The following is a 27,079-nucleotide window of genomic DNA, read 5'->3' on the forward strand; positions in this document are numbered from 1 at the left end:
TCCTGCCGTCCTGCCCACCGCATACACCCCCGTGCTCCATTCTCACCTGGCCCCCGCCCCACTGCGTGCACACCCCACATCCTATTGCTCGTGTACCTCACGCGCACCACACGCTCATTCCGCTGCCCCACGGCACGCTGCCCTGTGCTCTGCCGCACGGACCCCCGCACCCCGTGCCTGCAGCCCCCCTGCCCACCGCACACACCCCTGTGCTCCAATCCCACCCGCCCCACTGCGCGCACTCCCCACATCCCACGGCTCACGTACCTCACACCAATCCCAAGTTCATCCCTTATGTCCCGCCGCACGGACCTCCCGCTCCACACCTCTGCCCAGCGCACACTCCCCCGTGTTCCGTCCTTACCCGCCCCCCGCCCCACTGCGCGCACCCCCCCACATCCGATTGCTCACACCCATCCCAAGCTCATCGCTTGCGTCCCGCCGCACGGACCCCCGCTCTCCGCTCCAACATTTCTCCCACCCACCGCACACACGTCCTCCGCGGTACCGCCTCGCTCCCGCCGCGCCGGCACCCTCGACGTGCGCTCCCGCGCCCCGTCCCGCGCTCGCCTCGCCGCCCCACACCCGCGCCCCCCGTCCCGGTTTCCCGGCGGCGCTCACCGGCGGCGGGCGGCGGCAGGAGCAGGAGCGGCAGGAGCAGCAGCGGGAGCGGGAGGCGCTGCCCGCCGCCCCCGCCGCCCCGCCGGGCCATCGCCGCCGCCGCCGCCGCCGCCGCGGCTGCCTTGGGGCGCGCGCCTCCGGCCGCCCCGCCGCGCACCGGCTGCCCTGACGTCACCCACCCCGCCCACCGGGACCGCCTCCGTGTCGCTATTGGTCCACGGGTACGTCAATCACCGGCGGCCGCAGCACGCCACGCCTCCCCGAGAGACAATTACCCCACCCCGCCCCGCATACCCCCCCGGGATGGACCCGGCGGTGATCGGGACACGGGGGGACAGCGACATGGGCGGGAATGGAGATGGGAGGCTGCGGAAAAGGGACACCGGGCTGGAACTCGAGATATGGGCCGGGAAGTGGGGCACAGGGCTGGGGACAGGGACATGGCGCTGGGGACAGGGACACGGGGCTGGAACGGAGATATGAGCCAGGAACGGAGGCACAGGGCGCAGAGACACCGGCTGGGGCAGGGACATGGGCTGAGGCCAGGAGCAAGGAGCTCAGGGCAGGAACATGGTGCTGGAACTGCGATACGAGCCGGTAATGGGGTCACAGGACTGGGGGCAGGGACATCTCTCTGGAACCGAGATATAGGCCAGGAATGGGGTTACAGGGCTTGGAACACGGACATGGTGCTGGGCACAAGGATATTGACTGGGTACCGAGATACGGTGCCGAGGGACAGGAACACAGGGCCGTAGACAGAGACATAGGTTGGGGGAGAATGACATAGGTTGGGGAAGAGGGACATGGGGCTGGAGACAAAAACAATGACTGGGGACAGTGATGTGGGTCTAGGGGACAGGTACATGGGCCTGGGGACAGGATTATGTCCTGGGTACAGAAGTATATAATGGAGAGGGACATGGAGCTGATGGCATGCCCTGGAATTAGGGAAAGGGATGGGATGCAGTGAGGGCTACCTATGGAGGTGGAGGTGGTGGGGCTACCTATCCCAGTTGGGGGCTGTGTAAGGGGGTCAGGGGTCAGGTGGTTTTCTACCAGTGGCTACCACCTTCTCAAAGCAAATTGCAGCATGTGTCTTAGAGAGGAGGTGTCCCACAGAGGGAGTCTCGACACCACCTGCCCAGATGAGGGCATCTTGACTGGAAATTATCTCATCACACTTTCTGTTTGACTTTTCATCAAACTCCCCTGACATCACCATCCTCCTTGGCCATAATGGAGGCAGCAGGTTACTACTCATGGGAATGCTACTCGTGCTCCTCTCTATCCTGTGCTCCCCACAGGGCACCATGGGAGCTGCAGCAGGACCAGCCACCCCACCATGTCCCATCATGACTACCCAGCAACCCTCCCCAGAGCACAGATCCCCTCCAGGCATGGTTGGGGGTCCCCTTCCCAATACAGACCTCAGGCCAGTGGCCTCTGGCACAGGGATGTACAAGGACCATGGTCACTCGAGAAAGTTGGTCATGCTCTCTTTGGGAAATGGACAGGGGAACTTGTCTCCCTTCCAGATACTCTCCAAATGCTCCGGAGTCCCTTTAGAGCCCCATGGTATTAACCTGAACTCTGTGTGTGTTCCCAAGGGGGTCTGGGGCCAGGTGTATCGCTTCTGGTGAGCCAGCAACCACCCTGTGGGGAGGAAGGAGCACAGGGCCTTCTGTGGGGTGGGAGTGGGTTCACCAAGGCCAAGCAGGTGTGAGGAAGGGCAGGGTGGGATGGGGCGACTGGAACATCCTCAACTTTCCAGGAGCTGCACTTCAACCCCACAATCCCCAGATATCCGAGACTGTCCCGTGGCTCCACACCCTGCTGGTGTGTGGGGTGCCCCATGACCACACAACCGGGGCCACGGAAAACCAGGTGTGCCCCTAGCAGGACTCCCAAGGGGGTTTCACTGCTCTGGAGGCGACCAGAGGGAAACAATGCCCGTACCCTTGCCCGTGCCCCGGTGGGGTCCTGTCCTCATGGTTCTCCAGTGCCGGTCCTGGTCCGGCTTTATCCCACTGTTCCCGCCCAGGACCGCCGCCCGGTCCTGTCCCGGTCCCACCGCTTCCCCCGCCTGTTTCTGTTCCCGTCCTATTCCCATCCCGGTCCCACCGCTCCCCACCCTGTTCCCGTTCTCGTCCCGCTCCTGTTCCCGGCCCCCTGATGGCCGTACGTTTTTGTCCTCCGGCCGCTAGGGGGCGGTAGCGCCCCGCGTGACAGTGCCGCCGGCGGTGCTCTGTCCCGCGCTGCTCCCTGCCGCTGATTGGTTCGCGGCAGCAGCCGCGCGGCGGTGACGCCAGTCGCGGTGGCGGCGCCATCCCCACGGGGTACTGGGCCGCGTGCTGCCCCCTGTGCCCGGTACCGCGGCCATGGAGTTCCCGGCCGCGCTCTTCCCCTCCTACTTCGGCGCCGGCCCGCCGCAGGAAGAGGGTAGCCCCGCGCTGGTCGCCGGCTGGGGCGAGCACGGGCAAATCCTGGAGGGTGGCCCCGGACGCCGCCAGGTGAGGCCTTGCCGGGGATCCGGACCGGCCGAGAGAACCGACATGACGCTCAGGGGCCGCTCTGACTTTCCGTCTTCGCTCCTCGCAGGTGAAGCCGGCGTTCGTGCCCCGCCGCGGCGCGACGGGCGAAAGGTGGGAAGCCGCCGACGCTGCGGCCGTTCCGGTGCTGCTGCCCAGAGCGGGTGAGAGCCGCGGGAGCGGGAGGGAGCTCCTTCCACGGGGGCTGAGGGAATGTGCCTTCCATCTCTGTCGCTGCCGCTGCCCCGCGGTGCTGAGCGGTGTCCCAGTGTTCGTGTGGTGCCAGGCAGCTTCTGCCTTCTCCCCACAGGCTGCTGGATCCCCACGCTCGCGCCTCAGGATATCCTGTACCGCAGGGGCCTGTGCAGGAAGTTTCGAGCAGACAATTCTGGAGCCACTCTGGACTTCGCCAGGCAGGTGGGATTTGAGGTGTGGCCTCCTGGCAAAGACCTGGAGGGCAGTGTGGGACCTTTGCATGCACTGGCCCTTTCCTCTCCCTCCCACACAGCTGGGCCATTTCTTTGTGGATCACCCAGAAGATGCTTTTGGCTCCCTGGGGCGTCTTCTGCACAAGAACTTCTACCTGGGAAACTCCAAGCTGCAGGTCATTGTCTGTTCAGGGATAAATAACAGTGCTGTTCCCCACCCTTCCCCTTGACAGTCTCAGTCTCTGCCCCCCACTCCTGTAGAGACCAGCCCGGAGGAGCACCATCCGGATGACGGCCCTGGTGGAGGACATCGACCGCTTGGAGGCCCGACGGTGAGTGTCCCTATGTCCCCTGACCTGCAGAGGTTTAGGGGGGCTCCTGCTCTGTCCCCCCACCTGATGTTGTCCATGCCCTGCAGTGGCTGCCCCCGGCAGCATTTAGCCTCCCGCCTGCGCTGGTTCTCCCACCTCTGCCGTGACTGGCTCTTCGAGGTGCCACTGGGGCTGCTGGCAGACTGCCTGCATGAGGAGTTGATGCAGCAGTGGTCCAACCTGCTCTTTGATGACAGCCTCACTGCGGGGGCACTGGCCTGGTTGCCCCCTGAAGACGGGGGGACACCCGTGGGCTGCCTTGTGCACCCTGGAGGGCAGGCTATGAACCACCTCTGTATCCTTCCCCGTTCGGTGTCCCTGGGGAGGGAAGTGGGCGTTGTGTTGCACTGCCCTTAGCCAGCATCCCAGATTTCCAGGATTTGGTGCTGGAGGAGCTGCCCCGCACCCGAGGCTCCCCGGCACAGTTTGAGCTCAGCGGGCGCATCCGGCAAGTGGCTGCCGCCCGTGTGGATGGGCAAGGTGAGCCAGCCCCAGGATCCATATCTTGAGGCAGACAGGATGTAGGGAGGAGGGGCAGCAGGGGGCCTCTGGGATGCTGCCAGCTCACATGCCAACTCCTTCCCCCAACAGATTTTGTTGGGGTCCGCTCAGACTATCACTGTGGTGTTTGGAGGGTGCTGGGCAAGAGAGGGGCAGCTCCCACCCCACTACAGGTGATCTGCACTGACGTGCCTGCCTCCTGCCTCACTGTCAGGTAGGTGCTGGAGGAAGGGGCTGTGCAAGGAGTGAACTCTGTTAGTGCAGCCCTGCTCCATGTGGCGGGTTCTGTCACCCCATAATGTGATGCCGTGCTCTCTGTCCTACAGCCCTCACCTTCCTGGGGAGTTGTCTGTCTGCACCCAGAGCGGGACTGTCTACCTCTGGAGCGTCGAGACTGGGTGAGATAGTGCACTCGGGGCTGTCTAGGGACTCATGCAGATAGTGGAGTCCCAGTGATGCCCCAAGTGACTGGGGCAGCCCTACCCTGTGCCAATACTGCTGTCTCCCCACAGGCTGCAACAGCTCCGTCATGACCCCCAGACCATGTTTTTTCGGGACCATTCACCCTGGCGCTGGAGTGACTTCACTGCCCACCCACGGGTGCTCAGCTGTGCTGACCGCACGGGTCTGCAGTGCCTGGATGCCCGGGTAAGCCTTGGGAGAGTGGGTGTAGAGCTTGGAGCAGGCAAGGAAGAGAGTTCCTCAGCCCAGAATGCTGACTGTGTGCCGTTCTACTGTTGCAGGCCCCCAGGAGATGCCACTTTGACTTGTTCAAGGTGGGCGAGGAAGCTGGCTGCCAGCAGGGCGAGCGTGTGGTGCTGCCCATGTACCTGGGCAGGGCACACCCCTCACAGTACCTTGTTACCACCCAGGTGAGTCCCACCACAGCTGGGAGCTGGAGAAGACACGCTGCACAGCTGTGTCTCCAAGTGCCTATGGGGCATTAGGATCTTCCAGCTGAGGGGAGCTGCCATAGTGTGTTGGGGTGTGTCAGCCTGAGCCAAGACTTCTGTCCTAGTTCTCTGTGTATGTGCTGGACGAGCGGTTACCACTGGTGCCTGTTCTGAAGTGGGCACACATGATGAAGGCCCCTCCACTCTTTGCACACCTGATGCCAGGGAAACCCGGGAGGAGCCACAAGGTGCTGCTTGGTGCATCCCGTACCCAGGAGCTGTTGCTGTTGCAATACCGGGGTAAGAGATCAAGCTTCAGTAGTGCTGCAGAGCCAGGACTCCTCTGTGCCCGCATCCCAGCCTCTTTGCTGCTGGGATCAGCTGCTGCTCTGGTGTCTCTGCTCACCTGACAGTTTTTGGGGTGTTTCCTCAGGGGGCAGCCAGTCGGCCTGTCAGCTGGCAGGGACTCCGCAGAAGCTGCACAGTATCTCAGGGTGCCTGCAGCACCTGCCCACGCAGCTCCCGCACCGCCACCACCTGCTTCAGCAGCGCCTCACAGCCCCAGCAGCAGGTGAGTGTCCCACACTGCAGGTCCTGGTGGGAGAGAAGGTGGAATGGAATGGAAGTGTAGTGGTTCTCATGGCCTGGCAAAAGCAAAGCCCCAAACAATCCTGTGAAAGAGATTAATGATACAGAAAATGATGTACAGGCCAGGAGCCAGCGGTGAGGCTACTCACTGAGGGGTGGAGGCAGCCCCCACTGCTGGCCAGGCACCGGGAGTGTTCGCAAGACTGGAACCCTGGTGACAGTGCCTTTCCTGTTCCTGTAGGGCTAGCTGCCACACTGCAAGAGGATGGACCACACAAGTCCATGTTGATTTTCCAGCTCTCTGAGGCTGGGGATGTCTTCTGCCAGAGGCTGACCCACAAGGCAGCACAGCCTCCTGCACCCCCATCGAGGGATGAGGCTACAACAGCCCCTGGCTCTTCCCCTCTCTTCGAGGCTCCAGCCAGCAGCCCACAGGGCTTGGGCAGTGAGGAAGAAGAGGAGGAAGAGCAAACATTCTACTTGTCCAACCTGGAGGTGATTATCAATGATGATGATGAGGAGGACATGGGCACACCAGCACCCTTGGAGGAAGCTGAACTCTTGCGGGAGGAATGTGCCAACCCCCAGCCCTCCCCAGCAGTGTCCAGCCCAGCTGTAGCCCTCCGGTACCGCCGCTGGCTGAGGGCCATTTCCAGGACCTGCAAGGAGCCTCCTCAGCACACTTGGCCCCCCAGCCTCAGCCAGAGGCGCCTCTTCACCCGCAGAGATCTGGAGGGGCCAGCAGGCCCCAGCAGCCTGCAGAGGCAGATGCGCCAGCGGCTGTGCCAAACCATGGAGGAAGGGGGCCTCATCCAGCACTGGGTGCCTTTGGCCCTCCAGCCCCTGCACCTGCCACAAACGCTGGAGCCAGCAGGGGGTCTGGACCCACTAAGTGCCCGTCTGACAGCAGCTTGGGCTGGGGACTTGGAGCAGTGGTGGGAGGAGAGGACGAGCTTCAGTGTGGCGCAGAGACAGCAGGCACTGCGGGAGCGGCGGCGGCGGCAGAAGCGAGCCCAGGGCCGCCGCAGCCTTTCAGCCAGCTTCACCTCCTCTCTCACCTATCAGTCTGAGCTGTCCGAGCTGAGTGATACAGGCCCCTCGTTGCTCTCCCCCGGTCGCCCACCCCTTCTCTCCCAGGATGGCTCCCCGCCAGCTGGCAGCCCCCCAGTTCACAGCCCCGTGACCTCAGCAGCGCCCGATGAAGCCCTGCTGTCTTCACAGAGCCTGCGCTGCCGCGGCATCCCCAAGGAGCGGCGGAAAACGTTGCAGGACTACCTACCTGTGTGGACCGAGGGCCCCCCCGAGCCCCCAGAACCCCTTGGCAGCCAGGCCAGCCAACTGTGCATCCCATCTTCACAGAGCCAGTTGTCCTCCGCCTCGCAACCCCGCCGCAAGCGCCCACGAATGGGTTTCTGAGTTCAAATAAACCTGCTTGCCACAGCCATCCTCCTGGCATCCTCAATTGTTTGGTCAAGACACCCACCCTTAGGACCAGGAGAGGTCGGGCGGGACGCCCGGGGTTGGGACTCCCCTCAGGGAGGGAGCGACCATCTTCCCCGGTCGGAGGGTCCCCGGCGGCTGCTCCGACGCAAGGGTCGCCCACATGCCAGGCGCGGTAGCAGGCGGGCGCGGGCGCTTTAAGGGGGCGTGGAGCGGGGACGGGGTGTGAGTGACGGGGGCGCGAGCGGCGGCCATGGCGGCGGTGCTGGTGTGCCGGCTGGTGCGGGGTGCGCTGCGCCTGGGGCAGGTGGGCGCGGCGGAACGCGGGGATGGGGGTATCCAGGGACAAGGGAGACATACCGGGGTGCGGGGGCTAAGCGGGGCATCGGAACGGGTCCGCACCATGCTCACCATTACTTCCACCTTCGGGCAAAGTCCGCGGCGGGCATGAGCGCCGGCCCGCGCACCCTCAGGCCACGGCACAGGGCCTCGGAGCACTCGTGGGCATCCATCCCCACCCCAGCCTGCGCCCCCTTGGGCACAGCTGCACCCCCGGGGGCACGGATCCCTGTCAGCCCCGTGGACAGTCCTCTGTTAGCGCCGTGAGCACAGCCCCTTGTAACCCTCGTGGACACAGCCCACTGTCCAGGCTGTGGACAGTCCCCTGTCAGCACAGCCCCCTTACCAGCCCCCTGGACATCTGCCCCTCTCTACCGCTATGAGTGTTACTCCCGTGTGCACCTCCCTATTGCCTCGTGTTACCCCTGTCACAGCCAAGCATCACTCCTGTGTGCACACCCAGAACCCCTGTATGAATCCCACCCACCACTTTCCACATGCATACCCGATCACATCCCCCATCACCCCATGCATTAGTCCAGTCACCCCCACGTGCATCCCACATCACCCCCATGTGCTCCCCTCCATCACTCCTGCACGCGTGTTCCCCCACATGTCCCCACCCACCCCCACCGCGGTGTCCTTGTCCCCGCGGGCACAGGCTGTAAGCCAGGTGTGCCCCTCAGACCCAGCGGTGCATGTCGGCGCCCGGCGGGCAGGACGGGGAGGTGGGCAAGGCGCAGAAGGCAGCAGCGGCCAGCGAGAAGGCAGGAGGGCAGCCCACCATCTTCAGCAAGATCATCGACCGTACCATCCCTGCCACCATTCTCTATGAAGATGACAAGGTAGCTGGGACAGTGGGAGCTGTGTCCCCACTGGGGCAGAGGGGCAGAACACAGGTGTGGGGCTTACCCTGCTCCCCCTGGTAGTGCCTCGTCTTCCGTGATGTGGCCCCCCAAGCCCCCGTGCACTTCCTTGTGATCCCCAAGCGCCCCATTCCCCGGATCAGCGGTGTGAGTACCCAAGACACTGAGGTGAGTTCAGAGAGGTCCCTGGGACACAGGTAGTGGGGGTCATGCAGTGCTGACGCTCCTCCCTCCCTCCCTCAGCTGCTGGGCCACTTGATGGTGGTGGCGGCACGCACAGCGCAGACAGAGGGGCTGACTGATGGCTACCGCCTTGGTGAGTTGATATCCCCTAGTGCTGTGGGGCAGGACCCTCACTGGTGGTCCTGGGGGCTGGTGACAAAGGGGGTGGCCTGACCCTTGTACCTCTCCTGACAGTGATCAATGATGGGAAGCATGGTGCACAGTCGGTGTACCACCTGCACCTCCATGTGCTGGGGGGGCGGCAGATGGGCTGGCCCCCCGGCTAATGCCCACTACCCACTTGCTCCCCAATAAACCATTTCCTTGGTGGTGACTTCAGTGGCTCTGCATCGGGGTGGCTTTTTTAGGGGTGGAGGTGGCTGGCCTGCGCAGGGGTGGCCTCTGTGACAGTAGAGTTAGTACCCTGCTTTTTGCAGAGGGTCTGGGCTTGCCAATACCAACTCCACAGTTGAAGCAGAAGGGTTTTCTGTGGCTGCCCACAGCTCACAGGCAAAAGACTCACCTTGGTGCTGGGCTAGGGGAACAGGCTGGGTGCCAGAGGGTTGTTCCCAAGGTGGAGAACATCCTAGGGGGATCAGTAGTGCACCATGTCCAGGGCTGCCCACCCAGCCCCACTGCTAGCACCCAGCCCCAGCATCCCTCAACGCCCTGGCTCCGCTTCAGGTGGCCCCCCCGCAGCACCCGTGCTGCTGCCAGAGCCCTGTGCTGGACAGTGATGTTTGCCTGCTTTTCAAAACCAGTTAATTGGACTAGATTGATCTGAAAACCCTCGGAGCAGGCTTGTTGACTGCACGTGTACTTCTTGTCCACCCCAGAAGGGCCTCTCTGAGAGCTCCCACAGGGACCATAGCCCTGAGCAGAGCACAGGGCAGGACAGGCTGTGTGGTCGGTGGACATGCTGCCCCCTCCACGTACACATACCCGTGTACTCCCCCAAACTGCAGCCACTATACTGCTTGTGTGCACTGCCATGCAGACTCTGCTGCCCACCCCAGACCTCCCAACTGTGCACCTCTGAGGGAAACTCACTGTACTGCTCATTCCCCCCCACCAAGTGCACACTGAGGAAAACACACTGTACCCTTCATTCCAGACCCCACAGCTGTGAACCACCGAGGGAAACCGCACACTCCAGACCTCCCTGCACACAAAGCACCGCCGGCTCTGTGTACGCACAGCGCTGTTTACAGGCCATGACCGCCGTCTGGAGCCTGCACGTGTCCGCGCCGGCCCCGTGAGGGGAGCACACGCGGGGGCGCGGCGCTTGCGGCCGCCCGCTCCCTGCCGCGTGCCTCCCGCGCCCGCTGGTCCGTGGCCGGCTGCCGTGGCTATATTTAGTGGCAGGGGCCGGTGCTGGCGCGGTGAACGGCCCACCTGGCACCGCCGTCGGGAGCGCCTGGGCCTCCGCCAGCCGCCGCGCAGGGGACCGCAGCCCGCCAGGGAGAATGGCGGCTCTGTTCATCCCCCGGCTCGGTGGCGCTGGCGGCGGGGGGCCCCCGGGAGCTCTGTGGAGCTGTGGTAGAGCCCAGTCACTTCCCACACATACACACCCAGTATAGTATGGGGAATGTTTTCGGGGTGTAAATGAGCCTTAAAATTGTTGATACTGCTGCTTCCTGTCTCTGAGGCTCAGCGCGGGCTGGGGCCACTCTTGAACTCAGGACAGCCCTGCCTCAGGGATGTGTAGCCCAAAGAGAGGTGGGTGTCCTTGGGGAGGTGGGCACGCTAAAGAAGGGTCAGGAATCCCCAGGACATCATCCCTCAGGGCTTGCCCAGAGCAGTCCCACAGGCAGTGCTGTACCGGGCACAGGGCACGGGCTGGCACGCGAGGTCAGAGCTGTCGCTTGCCATCGTGTTTCTTCCTGTGCCAGGTTTATTTTGTCAGTCCCCGAGCAGGGGCAGGACAGTGGGCACAGCCCCATGGGGCCGAGACGGGGCGGGGAACGGGGGCCAACGGCTGTTTTGCTTCCTCAGCACAAATGACGCAAGTTCCCAGAAGAGCCGGGGGGGGGGGGGCTGCGAGGGATGTGTCAGCCAGCGGGAGGCGGCCAGATGTGCTCCAGCAGCTCCAGGGCTGCTGCCCCGAGCTGATGCTGCCAGAGCAGAGCCCCACAACGATGCCCCATAGACCACCCTAGGGTGGTTTGCTCTACAGTGAATGTGCACTCCCGGGGTGGCATCACCAGGTTCCCTATCCCACAGTGTACTTGGGTGCTGTTAGTGTCCCTTCAGTATTCCTCAGGGACCCATGCTGCCTAGCCAGGCTTTTGGTAAGCCCATGGGTGTTTGGTGGGGAATCTGGGGATGCTCTTAGGAAGACCACCAAGAGATGCAAGCTGGGGCAGGGTCCCCAAACTGCCACCCCTTCAGCATGAGCTGGGGTACTGGTGCACCTCAGGGACCACCATAGCTGAGCACAGGGGTATGACATGTGAGCTGCCAGCCCTGGGGACACCCTGGCACCACCACCCCAGCGGCAGCAGGGCTGATGTGGCCCCAGCATGGCAGAGCCATGAGATGAGCCTGGGACATGTCTCCCATCTCTCCCTCCTCCCCACAGCTGTGCAGCAGATGGGCTTGGAGAAACCCCTGCTTGGCACAGGGCGGAGGGCTCGCAGGGAGGAGCAGTCCCCAGTGGGGGCCCCCGCAGACCACCGAGGCCAGAAGGGCTGACCACATCCCCAGCCAGGAAAAACAGGCCCCAGCGTGGAGTGCACCGTGCCCTGTTGGCATACACCGCAGAGCGCTGGAATAACAGCCCTCACTTCCCAGCCTGCCGCCTGCTATCAAAGGGCCCTTCTTCTGCTCGGCTTCTGCGGGGATGGGGCCGGGGGCCCATCGAGGGCTGGTAGTGAGAGGAGGCAACTGCTCCACACCGGCAGGCACCGGCTGCACCCAGCCAGGCGCCGGGCACGTCTCGCCCCACCACCCTAAGCTAGCTGGGGGTCCCTGGGGCAAGCGAGCATATTCCAGTGCCAGGCCCAAGCGGTGTGGGGGTCACTTGGGTCAAGCCGTAGGGAGCAGTGTGTCCTCAGGAGCCCTGGGCACGTCCCTCCTGCTGCTCCAGTGGGGCTGCGCTGGCCCTGGCCAGGCATTGTGCACCCGAGAGCCCCTGCAGCTAGCTTTGCCCTAAGCGGTGGCCCCATGGCACCGGGACAAGATGGCGCGGGGGGCGTGGACCACACAGGTGCCTAATTCTGTTGTGCAGAGCGGGCACCCCTGTGTCCCTGCAGCCCCGCGCCGCCATCCCCCTACATTCCCATCGCTCCGCACTCCCTTCCCCTGCATACCCGTCCCTCCGTGTCCGTACACCCCTCACCTAGTCCCCGACACAGCTCCGCCTCCCCTCACCCCACCCCCTCACGCCAACCGCACCCCCGCCCCGCCCACTCGGTCGAGACCCCGCCCATTACCCGTCTAACTCAGCCTCTTGCCCCGCCCAGTTCGGAGCACCGTCACGCCCCCTCCGGGTCTCTCTGCCAATGGGAGGCGCGCACGCGCGCGGCTCTAGCCCCGGGCGCGCGGCCGCCGTGCACCGTCTCCATGGAGAGAGGTGCGTCCCGCCGCGCGCAGGCGCCTTGGAGTCGGGAGCCGTCTGCGCCGGGGGATGCGGCCCAGGCCGCGGGCATCGAGACCCCTTGGGATAACCCCCGGTGGGGAGAGTCGCGGGGCAGGGCCTGTGGAGCATTAGGGGCCAAGGGGAAATGAGAAGATGGTGGGTTCGGCCCGTGGGGTGGCCGCAGCAGGGAGGGGGCTGAGCCCAGGCAAGGGGGTGGGAAGCACCGCTGGAGGTAAGGGGACAGAAGGGAGTTACGGAGGGGGAGACCCCTCGAGATGACAGACCCAGTAGCAGGCACTGCCTCTGTGCCCCAAAAGGAGAGGAATTCCTTGACCTTTGCCCCTGTGTGGAGGTGACACTGCAGAGAACCCCGGGTCAGGCCGCTGCTTGTGGTGGTGAGGCTGGGCACAATGGGGGATGCGGCCCGCTGCCTTTCTTCAGGGTCTGTTCCCATTTGCAGGGGTGCTCTGACAAGCCATGTGGGTCCCAGATGCCATGGGGAGAGGCCACCGTGCAGGGTCCAGGGTGATGAGCCCATGCATGAGGTGCCTGAGGAGAGGCTCCCGTGCTGCAGTGAGACGCTGACAACCAAGAGGCTCCAGGAGATGTTAGACATAGCCAACACGGCCCAGGAGATAGCAGACACAGATGAGCTGCCTACTGTGGCCCTACCAGTAGTGCCCAGCAGGGTGCCATCCCCAGAGACTGGGAAGGATCCCTCTGGGATCAAGCTGCCTCGCTGGCTTGGAAAGTGGGAGACTAGCCCTGAGAAGGATTCCCCCACTGCAGTGCCAGCACTGTCCCCTACCCCACCCACACCAGCAGAGAAGCCCAGCCAGTCGGTGCCCCAGCGGAGCCGTGTGACCCACGACTGGCAGAAGGAGGTAACTCCATAAGGGAAAATGACCCACCAGGTTGGCCCCATTGTGCGCCACATGCTGATCTTGTGAAGCTCCCTGCTCCTGGGCAAACCCCTCTCTTTAAATAGCCACCCAGATGACCTTGAGCCCAGCAGGACAGAAAAAGGATGAAACTCTATAGCACAAAAGGCACAGGCAGGCACATGGGGAGTAACAGTAAGGCAGGAGGGGATCTTGCTGCTGGGGAGCAGGAGTTGTGTGGCATGGCCCATCATGGTGATGTGGGGATGCCAGCTTGGGCAAGCAAAGCTGGGGGGCACCTGATGGATTGAGCTGAGCCACAGCCTGGGGACTCCATGGGTTGTTCAAGTGCTGTAAGAGCGCTTGCCCAAGGGCAGTCTGGGCACCCAAGTGCTTGGGACAGCCATACAAGGCTGGCTAACTTCCACCAGGCAGGACAGCTCAGCCCTGCCCAAGCTGTGTCTCTGCTCCAACTTTCCCAGGGTTCTGGCCAGAAAGACCATAACACCTCTTTGCAGCTTATGCCTCTAGGGCTATCAAAAGCCTAAAAGCCAGGAGCGCACATCGGAAAGTGCAGCATGGGCTCGTGTCCCCTTCCCACAGACCCCACTGTCCATCCCCAGATACTCGTGGACCCCCTGGACTCTCGGCCAGGGAAGGATTTTGGCAGTGAGGACTTCCAGCATGGCTACCACGGACTGCCAATCCACCAGTTTCTCTCCTCACTCACGGACAGCTCCCTCCCGAAGGACTGCCCACCTCTCAGGGCCCTACTGCAAGGTGAGGCTGATCCCAACAAGCTGTGCTGCACCCTGAAAAGGCAGCAGATGAATCTTAGCTGGGGGGCTGATGGCACTTTCCCCTCTGCAGGGCAGTGGAAGGCCACACTGGCATCCATGCTCTACGAGAAATATAGGCAAGTCTGCACTCCTGAATGAGATCCACCCTTGGGGCTATGCTCCAGAGAAGGGGACCTGGGGAGGTGGGGATCCCAGAGCTGAGAGGTGTGGGGTGTGCTCTGACTGCAGTAAGGAGACAGAGGAGGAGATCCATCCCCACCCAAGACGCATGGAATCTATCTCCACCACGCACCAGGACTACTGTGCCATGGGTTTCCAGTCCACACCCCAGCCCACCACTCAGGTACAGGCAATAGACATCCTCCCCTGCAGCCTGCAGCAGCCTCCAGGGAGGGTGGAAGGTTCCCGTGTCCTGCCAAGCATGCCATCCCCTTTGGCTCACATTTTGCTTCCACTGCAGTCTCACAACTACTTAACAGAGCAGCCAACCAGCTTCTGGATGGAGCAGGCCCGCGGCGTGCCGGTAAGGCCCCCATCACCCTGTCCTGCCAGCACCCTGGGGGTCTCAACTGTTGACAGAGACCTCTCCAATTCTCTCTTCTCCAGGGTGTCACCTCCCTCTTTGGCAGAAACATTCCCTTCAAGAGGAATGCAGCCTTCTCCACTCCCATTACCTTGTACTTAGGGCATCCTGAGCCCTTCAACCTCTGTGACCGCTACAATCCCCTGAGCAGCCAGCTCCAGCCCCACAAGTAATAAAAAACAAGGGGACACAGGTGGTCCCAGCATCCTTGCCCACCCTAAGGCTGTCCTCAAGCTGAATGTTTGGAGGGGGAGCACTGCGTCCCTGGGATCTCAAATCCCAGATCTATGACTATGAAGCAAAATGAGAAACCCTTCAGCCCTGTTGCAAGTCACTGTTGACCCAAAACACACTGTGGTCCCAAGATCTCCTCCTTATGCATGGAGGGAGAGCCCCTGCCACAGCCCCATCCCATGGGACATGTCTCCTCCTGGTGCACGCCATGGGTGACACGCAGCCGTTGTTCCAGTCCCCAGGCACAGGTGTGTTCCAGTAAGAGGCGGCAGCAGGGCGGCCAGAGCATGACCTCAGAGGAACGCATTGCAGCCTTCACGCCAAAGCAAACCCATGGCAGCCCTGCCTTCCCAGCACCGCCCAAGCTCTCAACAGCCGCTGCTGCAACCGCTCAGCACTAGCTCCCCATGCCTACACCCCAGCCCTATACCAGACAGACCCCTGGGATACGATCTCTTGGGATGTTTCAGGCAGCTGTCACCGGCCTAGGCTGAGTTCCATATTGTGGGCCCCCCCAGCCTCCCTTCCCACTTGGCATGCTGGGGCAGAGTGAAGTAGAGGCCACAGGACAGATGGATCTGGGGAAGTCTGTATTTCAACAAAATAGTTGCAGCGAGTCCTATATTTACACCTGGAGGAGGGATGGGTATTTACATGACCCGATGGGCTTATATACAGGGGAAGGGGAGACTGGGGATGGGGGGAGCTGCGGCATTGAAGCCTGACCTGGCCAAGCAGTCTTGGCAGGAATCCCCATTTCTCCCCCCACCCCAGGGAGAGGTTGACATGGGCAAAACTGCTGGGAGCCAGGTACTGAAAAGAGACGGCAAAGTGCCCTGCGGGGCAGCCAGGCCCCGGAGAAGCTCAGAGCCAGCTGAGCCACAGGGGATAGGGCAGGGGTAGCAGACCTAAGAGGGTGGGTGGGATACAAGGTCTCTTGGGCTGGATCAGGGCTGGTTACCTCACTCCAGCAGAAGTTGTGGGGAAGGTAGGCTTTGCTGGTGCTGATGGAGGGGGGCAGACGGTGCTGTGGCCGCTGCCCCACCTTGCCCAGGCCCTGCTGAAGCAGCGGGGCTGCCGAGGCAGGTGGATGTGGATGCAGTGATGGGGGGGGTGGGTTGCCAGTGCCTCCTGGGGCACTGGAAAGCACCGGCAGCCCCGCTGAGCTGGGGGCTCTGCCACAGCCACTGGGCTCAAATGACTTAAGGGTCTTTCCTCTCGCCCAGCAGCCAGTATGTCCGCATCTTTCCCTTGCCCTGGAGGCAGAGGTGAGCAAGTTAGACCCTGCCCACCCCTGGAGCTACTTCTTGGGTGTCATCCCCAGCATTGAGGGCAACAAGGGCTCCCAGCCCAAGCCCACCCCCCCATCTCATTCCCCTGTGCTTGGAAGGCTGGTAACCCCACCGGCATCACTGTGCCCTCACCTTCATTTCTACATCACCACGCAGCTCCAGCTCAAAGCAGCCAAACTCATCCAGGACTTCTTTGGTGGCAGATGAGACATGGATCTTCAGTGCTGAGTAGCACAGAGGGGCAAGAGAGACATGGCTGGGTGCCACAGGAACAGAACACACCCTGTGGTTCTGGACCTCAGCTACCAGCCCCATAGCTTACCCTGGCCATTGGATTCCATGCGGGATGCAGTGTTCACTGTGTCCCCAAAGAGGCAGTACCGTGGCATCTTCAGACCCACCACTCCAGCACACACGGGACCTGCAGACACAGAGGCACTTGGAGATGCTGCAGGGTGGGCAGGTGGGCAAGCATCCCCCAGCTGGCTGGCTGGCTGACTGGCTCACCGGTATGTATGCCGATGCGCAGGTGGAGCTGGTCATTGGGACGGTGACGGATTTTGAAGGTTTTGACAGCCTCGAGCAGGGCCAGGGCCATGCGGACAATCTCACGTGCATGCAGCTTCCCGTTGCGCACTGGCAGCCCTGAGACCACCATGTAGGCATCCCCAATGGTCTCCACCTGTGGGGGAAGGCGGGGCAGGTACAACCTGGGCTCCTTGCTGCCTGCCTCACTTTGGGGGGCTGTGCTTGCTCACCATGCCACTCACCTTGTAGACGTCAAAATTGTCAATAATGGCATCAAAGCATGTGTAGAGATCATTCAGCAGCATCACAACCTGGATGGAACAAGGGTGTGTGTGCATCTGGGAGTGGACATGTCCCCCCAGGCATGGCATTACCAGGGTGTGAGACATCCACCAGCCCTGCAGAGGTGCTGCCCCCCAAGTCCTGCTCTCACCTGCATGGGAGTGCTCTCTGCCGAGAGGGCAGTGAAGCCAACGATGTCACTGAAGTAGATGGTGACACTGTCGAAAGCCTCAGCCCGCACTGTCTCTCCACGCTTCAGCTGCTCTGCCACGGAACTGGCAAGGATAGTGGTGAGCTCCATCCCAAACCCGCTGTTCCCCCTGCAACCCTTGCCCCACACTAGCATAGACAGCTGGCAAGGGACCCCATGCTTGCACAGCACCGGGTGCATGGTGAACTCATGCTAACCCTCATACCCATACACCCCCTTGTGTCCCCCTCTCACTGGGGCAGAATCTGGTAGAGGAGGTTCTCTGCCTTGCGCTTCTCCTCCAGGTAGGCCTGTGTCCTCTCTTCCACCAGCTTCTCTAGGTTGTTGGCATACTGCTCCATGCGTGACAGCAGGTTGTCCAGGATGCTGGTGCTTCCCTCCCTGCTGGGGTAGAGTCAGCTGACACTTTGGGAAGAGGTGCCTCCCAACCACCACTCCCATGGCTGTCCCTACTCCCACCCAGGGTCACCATCCCTGCATGCCAACCACCCACTTGTTGAATCTACGGATGAAGATCTTGATCTGACTGAAGTCAGGGCGCTCGGCGGGCTCCTGAGCCCAGCAGCGTTCCATCAGCACTGCCAGCTCCTCGCTGTGCACCCCAATGTCGATGGAGGGGCGGAAGAAGGGCTTCTGGCTGTTACGCACCTTCTGTACGATCTCTGACAGGGTGTGGCCAATAGTGAGCACCAGAGCTCCATGGTGGGGCAGAACCTCCACACCTGTGCTCTCCATTCTCACCTTTAGGGCTCAGGTCCATGCCCTCAATGTAGAAGGGGCCATTGCGCAAAGCAACCTCCTGCACGATGATGCCAAAGCTGTAGACGTCAGCTTTCTGCATGCCTGGGGTGGGCAGGTGCCCCTTCTGCAGCAGCTCTGGGGCTGTCCACAGCTTTTCTGGTGGGACAAGGCAATGGAGCAGTGAGAGAGGGCCACCCCATCCCCCTGGTCTCCCTGGTCCTCCCAGGTAGGCACTCACTGGCATAGAGTGCATGTGTGTCCTCGTTGTCGCTGGGCGAGCGGAAGCTGGTCAGGCCATAGTCAGTGATCTTCAGCACAAAGCGGCTGTCCACCACGCAGTTGGATGACTTGAGGCTGCCGTGATGGCCAATGATGCTGTTATGCAGGAAGGCCATTCCCTGGGACAGATGGACACAGTGAAGCTCCTATCTCTCAGGCACCTCTCCCATCCCCACACACCCCTCAGCTGGGTACCTTGACAATGTCATTGATGAGGGAGTAGCGAAACATCCAGTCCAGGTTGATGCTCTCATTCTCCAGGACATCCTGGGGTAGCACATTGAGTGGACCCCACCAAGCACCCAGCTCATGGTGACGGCATCCTCACCAAGTGCCCATCTGGGGGGGTCTGCAGCACCCACCCCCACCCCTCCACTGGCCTCTGACACCTGCTTGGACAGCTCAACTGTGAGCCTTATAGGGAGGGCTCAGGTGGCCACGAGCATCCACAGCCCGGTCCACAACACCCAGCCCAGCTGGGTCACCAGGAATGTCTAAGTGTCACCCACAGTGTCCCCAAGCCCCACTACCTGCAAGCTGCCCCGTGGGCAGTACTCGGTGATGATGCAGATGTTGGGGGGGTCGATGCACGCCCCAATGAAGCGGGTCAGGTGGTTGAACTGGATGTCTCGCATCTGCAGGTGGAGGTGGACCCAAGACAATCTTGAGGTCAAAGGGCATGAGCTGCTCCTGCTACCCTCTCACATGCCCAGGACCAATCCCTGCACACCCAAGCAGGTTGCCCACCCTAGCCCAGACCCCAAACCTACATGCTTTAGCTCAAAGAGCACCTGCCGCGTCAACTCGATGCGCTTCTTGTTGATGTGCTTAATGGCCACAACATTGCCCTGGGGTGTTTGGGAAGGTGAAAAGGTAAATGTTCACTGGATGAATTTATGGAGGGTAGGAAAGCACGAACATCCTGCAGGATGGGGGTGCAACCAACAGGGAGCACAACAGAGCTGGGGCATTCCAGGGGAGGGGCTCAGCTCCTTGCCTGCTGCACTGACCTTGAAGTGGCCGGTGTTGGCAAAGATCTGGTACTTGCCATGAGTGGTCATCAGGGAGCCATAGCTGGAGCCACGCTGTGGGAAGGAGGGGATTAGGGAGAGGAACCCTGGCGTGGAGGGATGGCCCACACCAATGAAGCAGGGCAGGGACATCCACAGTGTGCAGGGGATGGTGCAGGATGGGCACTAAGGGTCAGGACAAGCTCTGCATGCTCTGTAGGAAAGCCATGGTGCACTGCACAGAGTGCAGGACATGGACAAGGTCCTGCAGTGGTTCTGCAGGGGATGAAAAGTCATGCCAGGGATGGATGGAATAAGTCTCTAGAGGGAATGGAGAGCTACGTAAGGTTGAAGGGCTGTGTTGAGGAGAGACATTGGGGCTGGGGCTCTGTAGGAAACAGGGCCATTTAAGGGATCAACAGGGAGGGGTGTCACGCAGGAAGGGAGGGCACCACAGGGACAAGGTGGTGCCTCAGGGATAGCTCCTCTCACCAGGGACAAGGTGAGCCGGCTGCCTGCTGCCTTGTGGTATCGCTCAGGACTTCCAAACTGCAGCTCATCCCAGCGGATCCTCCAGAGCATGCTGGCAAGCTCCTTCTCCAGCATCAGCTTCCTGGGGGACACAGAGGGGTCAGGCCCGATCCCCCCTGCCCTGCCTACCTGCCTATCAGATGGAGGTTCCCCCAGTCCTGACTGACCTGAAGATGAGGAAGCTGGAGATGCCAAACATGACAAAGGTGAGGCCAGTGCCCAAAGCCACAATGGCCAGCATAGAGAGGGGGGCTGCAGGCAGGAGAGGACATGTCAGCGTGGCCCATCTGGCTATGATGGCCAGACTGACATGCACCCAGATGGAAGCTTGCTGGGGTCCAAGGGATGTGGGGACTCAGGACACCCACTTTTATCGCAGGAGGGGTCATCCACATCAAAGACACAGGGAGGGTTGTCCAAGGGGGGAGCTCCCTTCACCCAGGGGATAGGTCGTCCCAGCCAGTGGATTTGCTTCTCCACACCCGAGTAGTGTCCCACCACCTAAGGCAGAGAGACATAAGGCCACCCCCAGACTCCACCATCCAATCCCCAACACCAGCCAGGGGAACCTGGTGCTCGCTCCCACCTCATACTGCCCAGTCTTGGGGTCACTCATGGCCCATAGGTTGAAGTCAGTGTCCCGGTCATTGTTGCTGTCCATGCTCACAAGCCCTGTCACACCTGTGGGAAAGTTAAGATGCAGGTGGGATGGGGACTGGGCTCCACTGCCCCCACAGCACCCACAGCCCAGCTGCCCCCATCCCAGCGTTACCCTGGAACTTGCGGTCCCGCATCTTCTCGATGATGTGGGTGGCGTTTTTCTTGGAGCCTCCCTCGCGCAGAGTCTCATTCAGCACCATGGCATACAGCAGCATCCCATCATAGAAACACCCCGCCACCAGGTTCATCTGCCAGGGGGAATCTGAGCACAGCCACGCACAGGAGCATCCCAGAACCTTCACACCAGGACCACACACCCACCCAAAGGCCCATAACCACTCTGAGGCCAACATGTACCCTGTAGGAATGGCAGTGCCTGTGGCTGTTCCCACCAGGGATGACCCCTCTGGCACTGTCTGTGGCTGTGTCCCACCCTCTGCATCCTGGTGAGGTGCCTCAGACCCATGTGATGGGACCCCACCACCCAACCATGCAGGGGGACTCACTCACCAGAGAGTAGTTGAGCTGCACCCCAAATTTCTGCTTAGCTCGCAGGATGAGCTGGGTTTGGAAATGCTGGTACTCAGGGTTTTGGGGCTCGTAGTAGGTGATCACCAGCACCATCTGCAACCAAGCACAGCACCCTGGTTCACACAGTGGAGTCAGGCTGGGGAGGTTTCTGTCCCCAAGTAGGTGGGCACAGCTCACCTGGAAAGCTTCGCGCAGCCTTGAGTCCTGGCCTGGGCTCTCCTGCCAGGGCTTGAAGGGGTCACGGGCAGAGTCACCCCGCAGGCTCTCCCCAAAGACATCCAGGTAGAAGAAGACATAGTCGCCATTGGTAAGGTTCTCCTGTTGTGCCAGCTGCATGATCTGCCGCAGCATCTCTGGTGGCCCGCAGAGATACACCACTGCCAGAGAGAGTCAGGGGCTTCAGTGGGGCAGGGACACCCTGCTGCACCCCTGGCACACAGCCAGGAATGAGGCAGATGGGGCAGGGCATTCCCAGGAGCACTCGGTGGCTACAGAGGGGGATGGAGCAGGCAGATGCGGCAGTGCTTGGCTCACCGCCTCCCTGTGACCCAGGGCCAGACTCACAGCCCTTGCTGGCACAGACCCACTCTTGCTCCATCAATCATTTCGGACTGAAGGGGGAGAGGAGAACAGGGAAAAACTAGCTAAAATCATGAGGTGGATGCCCCAGGCACAGACCCCACACACCCTGATCCAGCAAAAGCCAGCCAAAGGCTGTCTCCCCTCTGCATCAGCCTCCCATCTGCTCCATGCCAGCCCTAGCCACGGAATCAGGGGGGCTGGAAGAGGCACTGGAGCCGTGCGCCGGAGGCCCCTGGGGAACCCAGGCTGTGGAATGGGACAAACCCATGTTTGGGTTCGTGGCCGGCTGTCCGTGCGGCAGGAATGCGCAGGTTCCCAGATTCCAGCACCTTCGGCGGCTGCTAATTGGAAACAGAGCATCTCACTGGTGTGACCCACACGGCAAGGGGGTGCCCGGGCCCCGTCGGGACGTCCCGCCTGCCCCCACTCTCTGCTGGGGGTTCAGTCAGCCTGTATGGGATGCCCACCCAAGTGCTGTGTGGGGCCAGCACATGGCTGGCACAAGGCATCACAGGCTGTGGGGATGGGCACCTGAAAGTGTCCGAACCCCCCCGAGCAGGGGCCCTCCGTGCCCTTGCTGAGGATCCTGACACTGCCTCCTCCCTCCCCCCGGAAAACCAGGGCCCCTGCTCCAGCCAGTCTGGCTGGGAACCCGGGATTGAGCAACAGAGGAGGCGGCGGCAGCGGGTGCTGGAGGAATGTCACGCTTGGGCGCTGGCCCCGACACACAGCTCTTCTGCATGGGGCCCAGCACCCCGGCTGGACCCGGGGAGTGGGGGGGGCTGGGGACAGCAAGGAAACGCTGTACTCTGGGAAGGGATCTCTGCTGCTGGAAGGCACCCAGCCAGGCATGCACCCAGCCATGTGGGCAGCAGGGCTGGCAAGGGTCGCCTACAGGGGCAGTGAGGAAGCCCATAGGTGGGAGAAGAGACCCAGCACACCCAGCTTGGGCACAGGGAATGCACAGCAATGTGAGGAGCTGCTCCTGGGCACGGGGGAGAGGGAAATCACAGCACCGTGGGCTGTGTGTGAGCAAAAGCCTGTTTCAGGGTTTGAAATGGTTCCCTCTGAATGCTGCAATACTTCAAATAAACACTCTTGGCTTCCCCACTTTGCTAGCTCTGCATCAAGAAATGCTCCCAAATTTCTCATCCAGGATGGAGAGTTCAGCACCTCCCCAGCATGCAGAGCCTGAGGGTTCCCCCCAAGGACATAGACAGGACCCTCCCCATCCCACTGCAGGCGCCAAGGAAAGGGAGCCACAGGGGCTGAGGAGCCACAACAGCTGGTGGCAGATGGTGGGACAGTGCAGGCAGCCAGCCCCTGTGGCAGCAGCGAAAGCCTGCCTGGTCAAAGGCCACCAAGCAAGGGGAATGGACGGCGCCTAGACAGCTCCCTGGGGACAGGTTGCATGAGCTGTGCAGAAGGAAGGGTCAATACTTGGGGCTCTCCCTGAGGCAGGCAGCTGCCTCCAGCTGGCAGCTTCCTGCACAGGCAGCAGTGCCTTAGGGGGCTCACGCACACCTCAGGGGCCAGCAAACGGCCAAAGGCAGCCTCAGCATCACACTGGACAAAGGGAATGAAATTCTGCAAAGCTAGAGTGCATCCAGGCCCCTGACATTGATTTAGGAGGTGTCTCTGGCACAGGTGGCGGAGTGCCAGGTCTCAGGGAAGGAGCAGGACCACGAGCATGCAGATGAGGTGGCAGAACACTGCTTGACCCCTGCATGATGGAAGATAACCCTGAAATTAGGGTAAATCCCAGATTCAGGCAGAAAACCCCAGTTTCAAGCAGTCCCACCAGCACAGAGCAGTGCAGTGCAGAGGCTGTCACCCTAGCCAAGGGAGAGTGTGGGGGACCAAATGCACTCCCCTTCAGCAGCACCACCCAGCCATCTCGCCAGGCAGGGCACCTGGGCTTTTTGCAGGCAAATGCTCCGGTAATTCCCTCAACCACAGCTCTTAATTATATCAGTGCTTTTGCAAATGGCTAGAGAGATGTGGGCTCCTGCACGTCGCCCAAGCACCAGTGAGAGGGGCAATCCCACCCCTGCTCATGTCCATTCATCACACCTGTGAATGTCAAAACCCAGCATTGCTAGGGATGCACAGAGGGGCAGGGAAATGGCTTTCTCTAGGAAATGTTTACCAAACTCCCACCCACGACTTGAGAAAAGGAAGGTGATGCCAAGAGTGATGATACTTGATGTTATTGCAGGTCATGGGCATGGATGCAGCTGAAGACCCTGCTTCCATCTCCATGCCATTGCATGCAAGGGTCCCAATCTCTGGGACAGCCTTGCAAATTCCCACTCCCTGCCCCACATACCTTGGCTAGGAAAGGTCTTATGATGAGCTCTGCAGCACCCATCTCCATGGGGCCAAGCACTCAGCCCCACACCCTGGCACCATCTGTGAGCTGTGGCCAGAGAGGCCCAGACCCTCTCAACATCCCTGCCCATGGCAGGGGGAATGGAACTAAATGATCTTTAAGGTCCCTTCCACCCAAGCCTTTCCATGGTTCAGTGATCCAGTTTAGAAAGCACTCAGGTCTGTGTCCATGCCTGGCCTTCTCCCCCAGCAGCCATGACCTGCCTGCACCAGGAGGGATTGATTCACACGGGGATGATTTATGCCACCAATATGGAAACGCTGACGGGAATCACTCATTTCAGCCTGTCTCCCTGCAGAGTCCTTTGCCCTCATCCCATAAGAAGCTCCAAACTGCATGGCTGGGGATGACGCATGCAAGAGCTCCCATCCCAGCAGGGCAGCCATGGGATGCTCACCCCATGGACTCAGCCTCACTGGTGTCAGTCCTGATGGGAACCCAGACCAGCATCCCAAAGCACCTCCCCCCTGCAGCCTGGTCCTGCCTAGCCTTGGACACAAGTTCTGCTGGCCCATCTGGCTCCACTTATCCTGGCTAGATGTCCTTCCTAATGACACAGCATCTCAGAATCCATTAAGAAGCACTGCAGAGTGGCTGACTCCAGGATTGATACACCCTGCTCATCAATAATGAAAGAGCATCAGACTGCCCTTGCTCTCCAGCTGCCTCTGTAAGCCCCTCCATTTCCTCCTGCTCCCAATATAGCTGCTCTCCTGGGGCACTCACAAGGCACCAAATTGATTTATCCCTCCATCAGCAGGGTGGGGCTATCACAGCCCCATCCTGGGGGTGCAGCAGGGACAGGCACAGCACAGGGGGCCCAGGTGCCAGTCTGGGGGGCTCTGCCTGAGCATGGCAAGGCCACCTAGGTATGTTGGCATCATGTTTCTCTAGGTACATAACCACAGCTGATGCTGTCCTTCCTAGAGCCACATCCACTCCATCACCTCCAGCCTCCAAGGACATGCCTGGGTCACGCCGATCCTGCTAACACAGAGGGTGGGGTGATGCCACAGGCTGCCCCTCATTGCATGTGTCCCTCCAAGTTGGGGGACTACCACAGTTCTTGCTGGCAAAGTTGACCAGGCTGGGGGCCTGGGAGGGAGACATTGTGCCCCCTCCTCCTGCTGTATCCTGGCCCCTCCGCTGGCACAGGGTTTGGCCTGGGGAGGAACTCAGGTCCTGTCTTGTCTCCTGTGAACTCACCTCCTGTGCAGGTCCTGGTGCTGCTCCAGCCTCACTGTGACAAAATGTGCTCAATCCTCACTGCACCGCACACAGAGCCCATTTTGCCCATCCCTCCCTGTGCCCCACATGTGTCCCACTGTGCCCTCAGCCCATCCTCACTCCCCACACAGGTTCCACTGTGCCTCCAGCCCCTCCTTTTGTTCCACAGCGGTCCCACTCTTCCTTTGGCCCTTTGCCATGCCCTACCACAGGCATCCCTCTGCCCACTCCCTGCTGCACTCCACATGAGTCCCATCAGATGCTTAGTCCCTTGCCATGTCTCACATGGGCGCCATTTTGCTCTCAACCCCTCACAAGTCACACTATGTCCTCAGACCCTCATGGTGCCCCACAAAGGTGCCACTGTCTCCTTGGACTGTTGCTGCACCTCACATGATCACACTGCGTTCCCATCCTCTTGCTGTGCCCCACATGTATCTCACTGCCTTCTCAGACACTTGTTGTGCCCTATGTGGATTTCCACTGCCCCCTAACCACTTGGTGTGCCCCAAACAGGTCCCACAGCCACCCCTGGTCGCTTTTTGTGCTACACATGCAACCCACTGTGTTCCCAGTCCTTTGTTGTGTCCTGCAGCCGGTCCCAATGTATGCCCATCAGCGTTCTGTGCCCCAGATGGGTCCTGCTTCTCCCTTAACCCCTTGCTGTACCCTACATGTTGTCCACAGTACCCCAGTCCCCTTGCTGCACCCCATCCTTCCCCCTACTGTGCCCCAGACAGGTCCAATGCCCCCCCACTGTCCCCCACACGGATCCCGTTGCACCCTCAGCCCCTCGCTGTGCCCCGCGGAGGATTTTGCCTCCCGTCCTCGGGGCCCTACGCAGATCTCCCGAGGGGAGCCCCCTCTGTTCTCCCTTCCTCCTCCCACTCCTACACCACCACCCCCGCTCCTTGGGCGCTTAGCCCGATCCCGCCCGTGGTCATCGTCTCCCCCCCGCACCCCACGCCGCGCCACCCCACGCACCGCGCCCGTTGGCTTTGATGAAGTGGACGGCGGTGTCGGGGCCGCCCTCCTCGGGGGAGTAGATGTGGACGGTAACGGTGAGGTTGTTGCCATCCTGCAGCTCCTGGTAGACACCCTCTACGGTGAAGTAGTAGGGTCGGTCGTCGGTCTTGCGGTCCACGTAGAGGAGCACAGCGCGGGCGCTCCAGTTGAAGTGCGCGTGGAGGTGGGAGACGAAGGCGCCCAGTTTGGGTGCCGAGGGTCCGGTGCGCACCGTCGTGCTGTAGTGCTCCCGTTTGCGGCTGAAACCCGCGGCCACCGCCCCGCCCGTGATGAGGGGCAGCCGCCAGTGAGAGGCGAAGCGCCCCACGGAGGCGGCGGGGTACACGCAGCCCGGCCCGAAGAGCACGTCGGGGTCGTGGTAGAGCTTCAGGTCCACGGCGTTGAGCGGTGCCACGTACTCGGAGCAGGCGCCCTCCAGCTCCGAGCTCATGAACTCGACGCGCACCGAGAAGGGCCGCGGCAGCAGCGGCGGCTCGCCCCGCTCCAGCGCTTCCAGCGCCAGGCTGAGCGCCGGACCCACGCGCGGCCAAGCCCACGCGTAGCTCACGTTGCGCTCTGGCAGCACCACCGCCACCGTCAAGTTGGCGGGCGCCCCGTCGGGGGTCGCCGCCCGCCGACCCGCGCCCGTCGGTACCGGCAGCAGCAGCAGCGCCAGCAGCGGCAGCGGCAGCGGCGGAGCCATGGGCCGCGCTGGCTCCTCCGCCCCGGCCGCCGCCCGCCGCTCCGGCGCCCCCGCCGCGCCCCCGCCCCGCCGACCGCCACCGACCGCCCTCCCCCGGGGGGGCGGTGCCGGCGGTTCCCGCCCGGCCGGACGGGCACGGGGATGGGCGGCACGCGGCGGGGCGGTGTCCCCGGAGAGGGGGGGCCAGGGGTGGGGCTAGCGGGGAGGGGGGCGCTGACTCGGGTGTG

At 61.8% G+C, this 27,079-nt stretch overlaps 4 protein-coding genes across 9 annotated transcripts; 3 read left to right on the top strand and 1 right to left on the bottom strand.

Moving 5' to 3' along the window:
• Window positions 1-2,949: 2,949 nt before the first annotated feature.
• On the top strand, window positions 2,950-7,371 carry TAF1C (TATA-box binding protein associated factor, RNA polymerase I subunit C). 4 transcript variants are annotated; one of them, XM_066180994.1, is made up of 14 exons: window positions 2,950-3,134; window positions 3,223-3,316; window positions 3,463-3,569; window positions 3,661-3,756; window positions 3,842-3,912; window positions 3,999-4,246; window positions 4,321-4,431; window positions 4,543-4,666; window positions 4,779-4,850; window positions 4,965-5,100; window positions 5,196-5,324; window positions 5,471-5,645; window positions 5,779-5,916; window positions 6,175-7,371. In XM_066180994.1, exons 1-14 carry the CDS (start codon window positions 3,003-3,005, stop codon window positions 7,347-7,349), a joined length of 2,808 nt encoding a protein of 935 aa, XP_066037091.1. In that variant the 5' UTR covers window positions 2,950-3,002; the 3' UTR covers window positions 7,350-7,371. The 4 variants fall into 4 exon arrangements, with proteins under 4 accessions (XP_066037091.1, XP_066037089.1, XP_066037090.1 ...); XM_066180992.1 differs by having other exon boundaries at window positions 3,463-3,756; window positions 3,842-4,246; XM_066180993.1 differs by lacking the exon at window positions 3,661-3,756 and having other exon boundaries at window positions 3,814-4,246.
• A 236-nt stretch (window positions 7,372-7,607) lies between these two features.
• Window positions 7,608-9,139, top strand: HINT2 (histidine triad nucleotide binding protein 2). 2 transcript variants are annotated; one of them, XM_066182313.1, is made up of 5 exons: window positions 7,608-7,680; window positions 8,399-8,557; window positions 8,642-8,746; window positions 8,822-8,894; window positions 8,996-9,139. In XM_066182313.1, the coding sequence occupies exons 1-5, from the start codon at window positions 7,627-7,629 to the stop codon at window positions 9,085-9,087; spliced, it is 483 nt and encodes a 160-aa protein (XP_066038410.1). In that variant the 5' UTR covers window positions 7,608-7,626; the 3' UTR covers window positions 9,088-9,139. The 2 variants fall into 2 exon arrangements, with proteins under 2 accessions (XP_066038410.1, XP_066038411.1); XM_066182314.1 differs by having other exon boundaries at window positions 8,642-8,725.
• Window positions 9,140-14,235: 5,096 nt separating this feature from the next.
• Window positions 14,236-14,851, top strand: SPAG8 (sperm associated antigen 8). The gene is made up of 3 exons (XM_066182315.1): window positions 14,236-14,404; window positions 14,522-14,584; window positions 14,668-14,851. Exons 1-3 carry the CDS (start codon window positions 14,330-14,332, stop codon window positions 14,815-14,817), a joined length of 288 nt encoding a protein of 95 aa, XP_066038412.1. The 5' UTR covers window positions 14,236-14,329; the 3' UTR covers window positions 14,818-14,851.
• Window positions 14,852-15,461: 610 nt separating this feature from the next.
• NPR2 (natriuretic peptide receptor 2) lies at window positions 15,462-26,852 on the bottom strand. Of its 2 annotated transcripts, none has more exons than XM_066180997.1 (22): window positions 26,129-26,852; window positions 21,121-21,320; window positions 20,923-21,036; window positions 20,525-20,660; window positions 20,339-20,433; window positions 20,121-20,253; window positions 19,920-20,004; window positions 19,714-19,834; window positions 19,222-19,296; window positions 18,982-19,059; window positions 18,742-18,846; window positions 18,407-18,478; window positions 18,171-18,330; window positions 17,933-18,088; window positions 17,685-17,853; window positions 17,426-17,572; window positions 17,132-17,255; window positions 16,941-17,009; window positions 16,678-16,852; window positions 16,493-16,591; window positions 16,303-16,394; window positions 15,462-16,134 (listed from the first exon to the last, which is right to left on the bottom strand). In XM_066180997.1, exons 1-22 carry the CDS (start codon window positions 26,850-26,852, stop codon window positions 16,081-16,083), a joined length of 3,183 nt encoding a protein of 1,060 aa, XP_066037094.1. In that variant the 3' UTR covers window positions 15,462-16,080. The 2 variants fall into 2 exon arrangements, with proteins under 2 accessions (XP_066037094.1, XP_066037093.1); XM_066180996.1 differs by having other exon boundaries at window positions 17,426-17,575.
• Window positions 26,853-27,079: the final 227 nt, after the last annotated feature.

Source organism: Chamaea fasciata, unplaced genomic scaffold, assembly GCF_029207755.1.
Source record: "Chamaea fasciata isolate MVZ Bird 193981 ecotype frontalis unplaced genomic scaffold, bChaFas1.0.hap1 SCAF_4, whole genome shotgun sequence".
NCBI classification, from domain to species: Eukaryota; Metazoa; Chordata; class Aves; order Passeriformes; family Sylviidae; genus Chamaea; species Chamaea fasciata.

Bases quoted from the DNA above. Each gene is read 5' to 3' on its own strand.
- TAF1C (XM_066180992.1), top strand. From the start codon at position 3,003: ATGGAGTTCCCGGCCGCGCTCTTCCCCTCCTACTTCGGCGCCGGCCCG. The intron at 4,432-4,542 runs GTGAGCCAGCCC...TTCCCCCAACAG, and splicing joins CGCCCGTGTGGATGGGCAAG to ATTTTGTTGGGGTCCGCTCA. The intron at 5,646-5,778 runs GTAAGAGATCAA...GTGTTTCCTCAG, and splicing joins GTTGCTGTTGCAATACCGGG to GGGGCAGCCAGTCGGCCTGT.
- HINT2 (XM_066182313.1), top strand. From the start codon at position 7,627: ATGGCGGCGGTGCTGGTGTGCCGGCTGGTGCGGGGTGCGCTGCGCCTG. The intron at 7,681-8,398 runs GTGGGCGCGGCG...TGTGCCCCTCAG, and splicing joins GTGCGCTGCGCCTGGGGCAG to ACCCAGCGGTGCATGTCGGC. The intron at 8,558-8,641 runs GTAGCTGGGACA...TCCCCCTGGTAG, and splicing joins TTCTCTATGAAGATGACAAG to TGCCTCGTCTTCCGTGATGT.
- SPAG8 (XM_066182315.1), top strand. From the start codon at position 14,330: ATGGAATCTATCTCCACCACGCACCAGGACTACTGTGCCATGGGTTTC. The intron at 14,405-14,521 runs GTACAGGCAATA...CTTCCACTGCAG, and splicing joins CACCCCAGCCCACCACTCAG to TCTCACAACTACTTAACAGA. The intron at 14,585-14,667 runs GTAAGGCCCCCA...TCTCTTCTCCAG, and splicing joins AGCAGGCCCGCGGCGTGCCG to GGTGTCACCTCCCTCTTTGG.
- NPR2 (XM_066180996.1), bottom strand. From the start codon at position 26,852: ATGGCTCCGCCGCTGCCGCTGCCGCTGCTGGCGCTGCTGCTGCTGCCG. The intron at 18,847-18,981 runs GTAGGTTTGGGG...CTCCACCTGCAG, and splicing joins TGCTCTTTGAGCTAAAGCAT to ATGCGAGACATCCAGTTCAA. The intron at 16,395-16,492 runs GTAAGCTATGGG...TGTGCTACTCAG, and splicing joins CATGGAATCCAATGGCCAGG to CACTGAAGATCCATGTCTCA.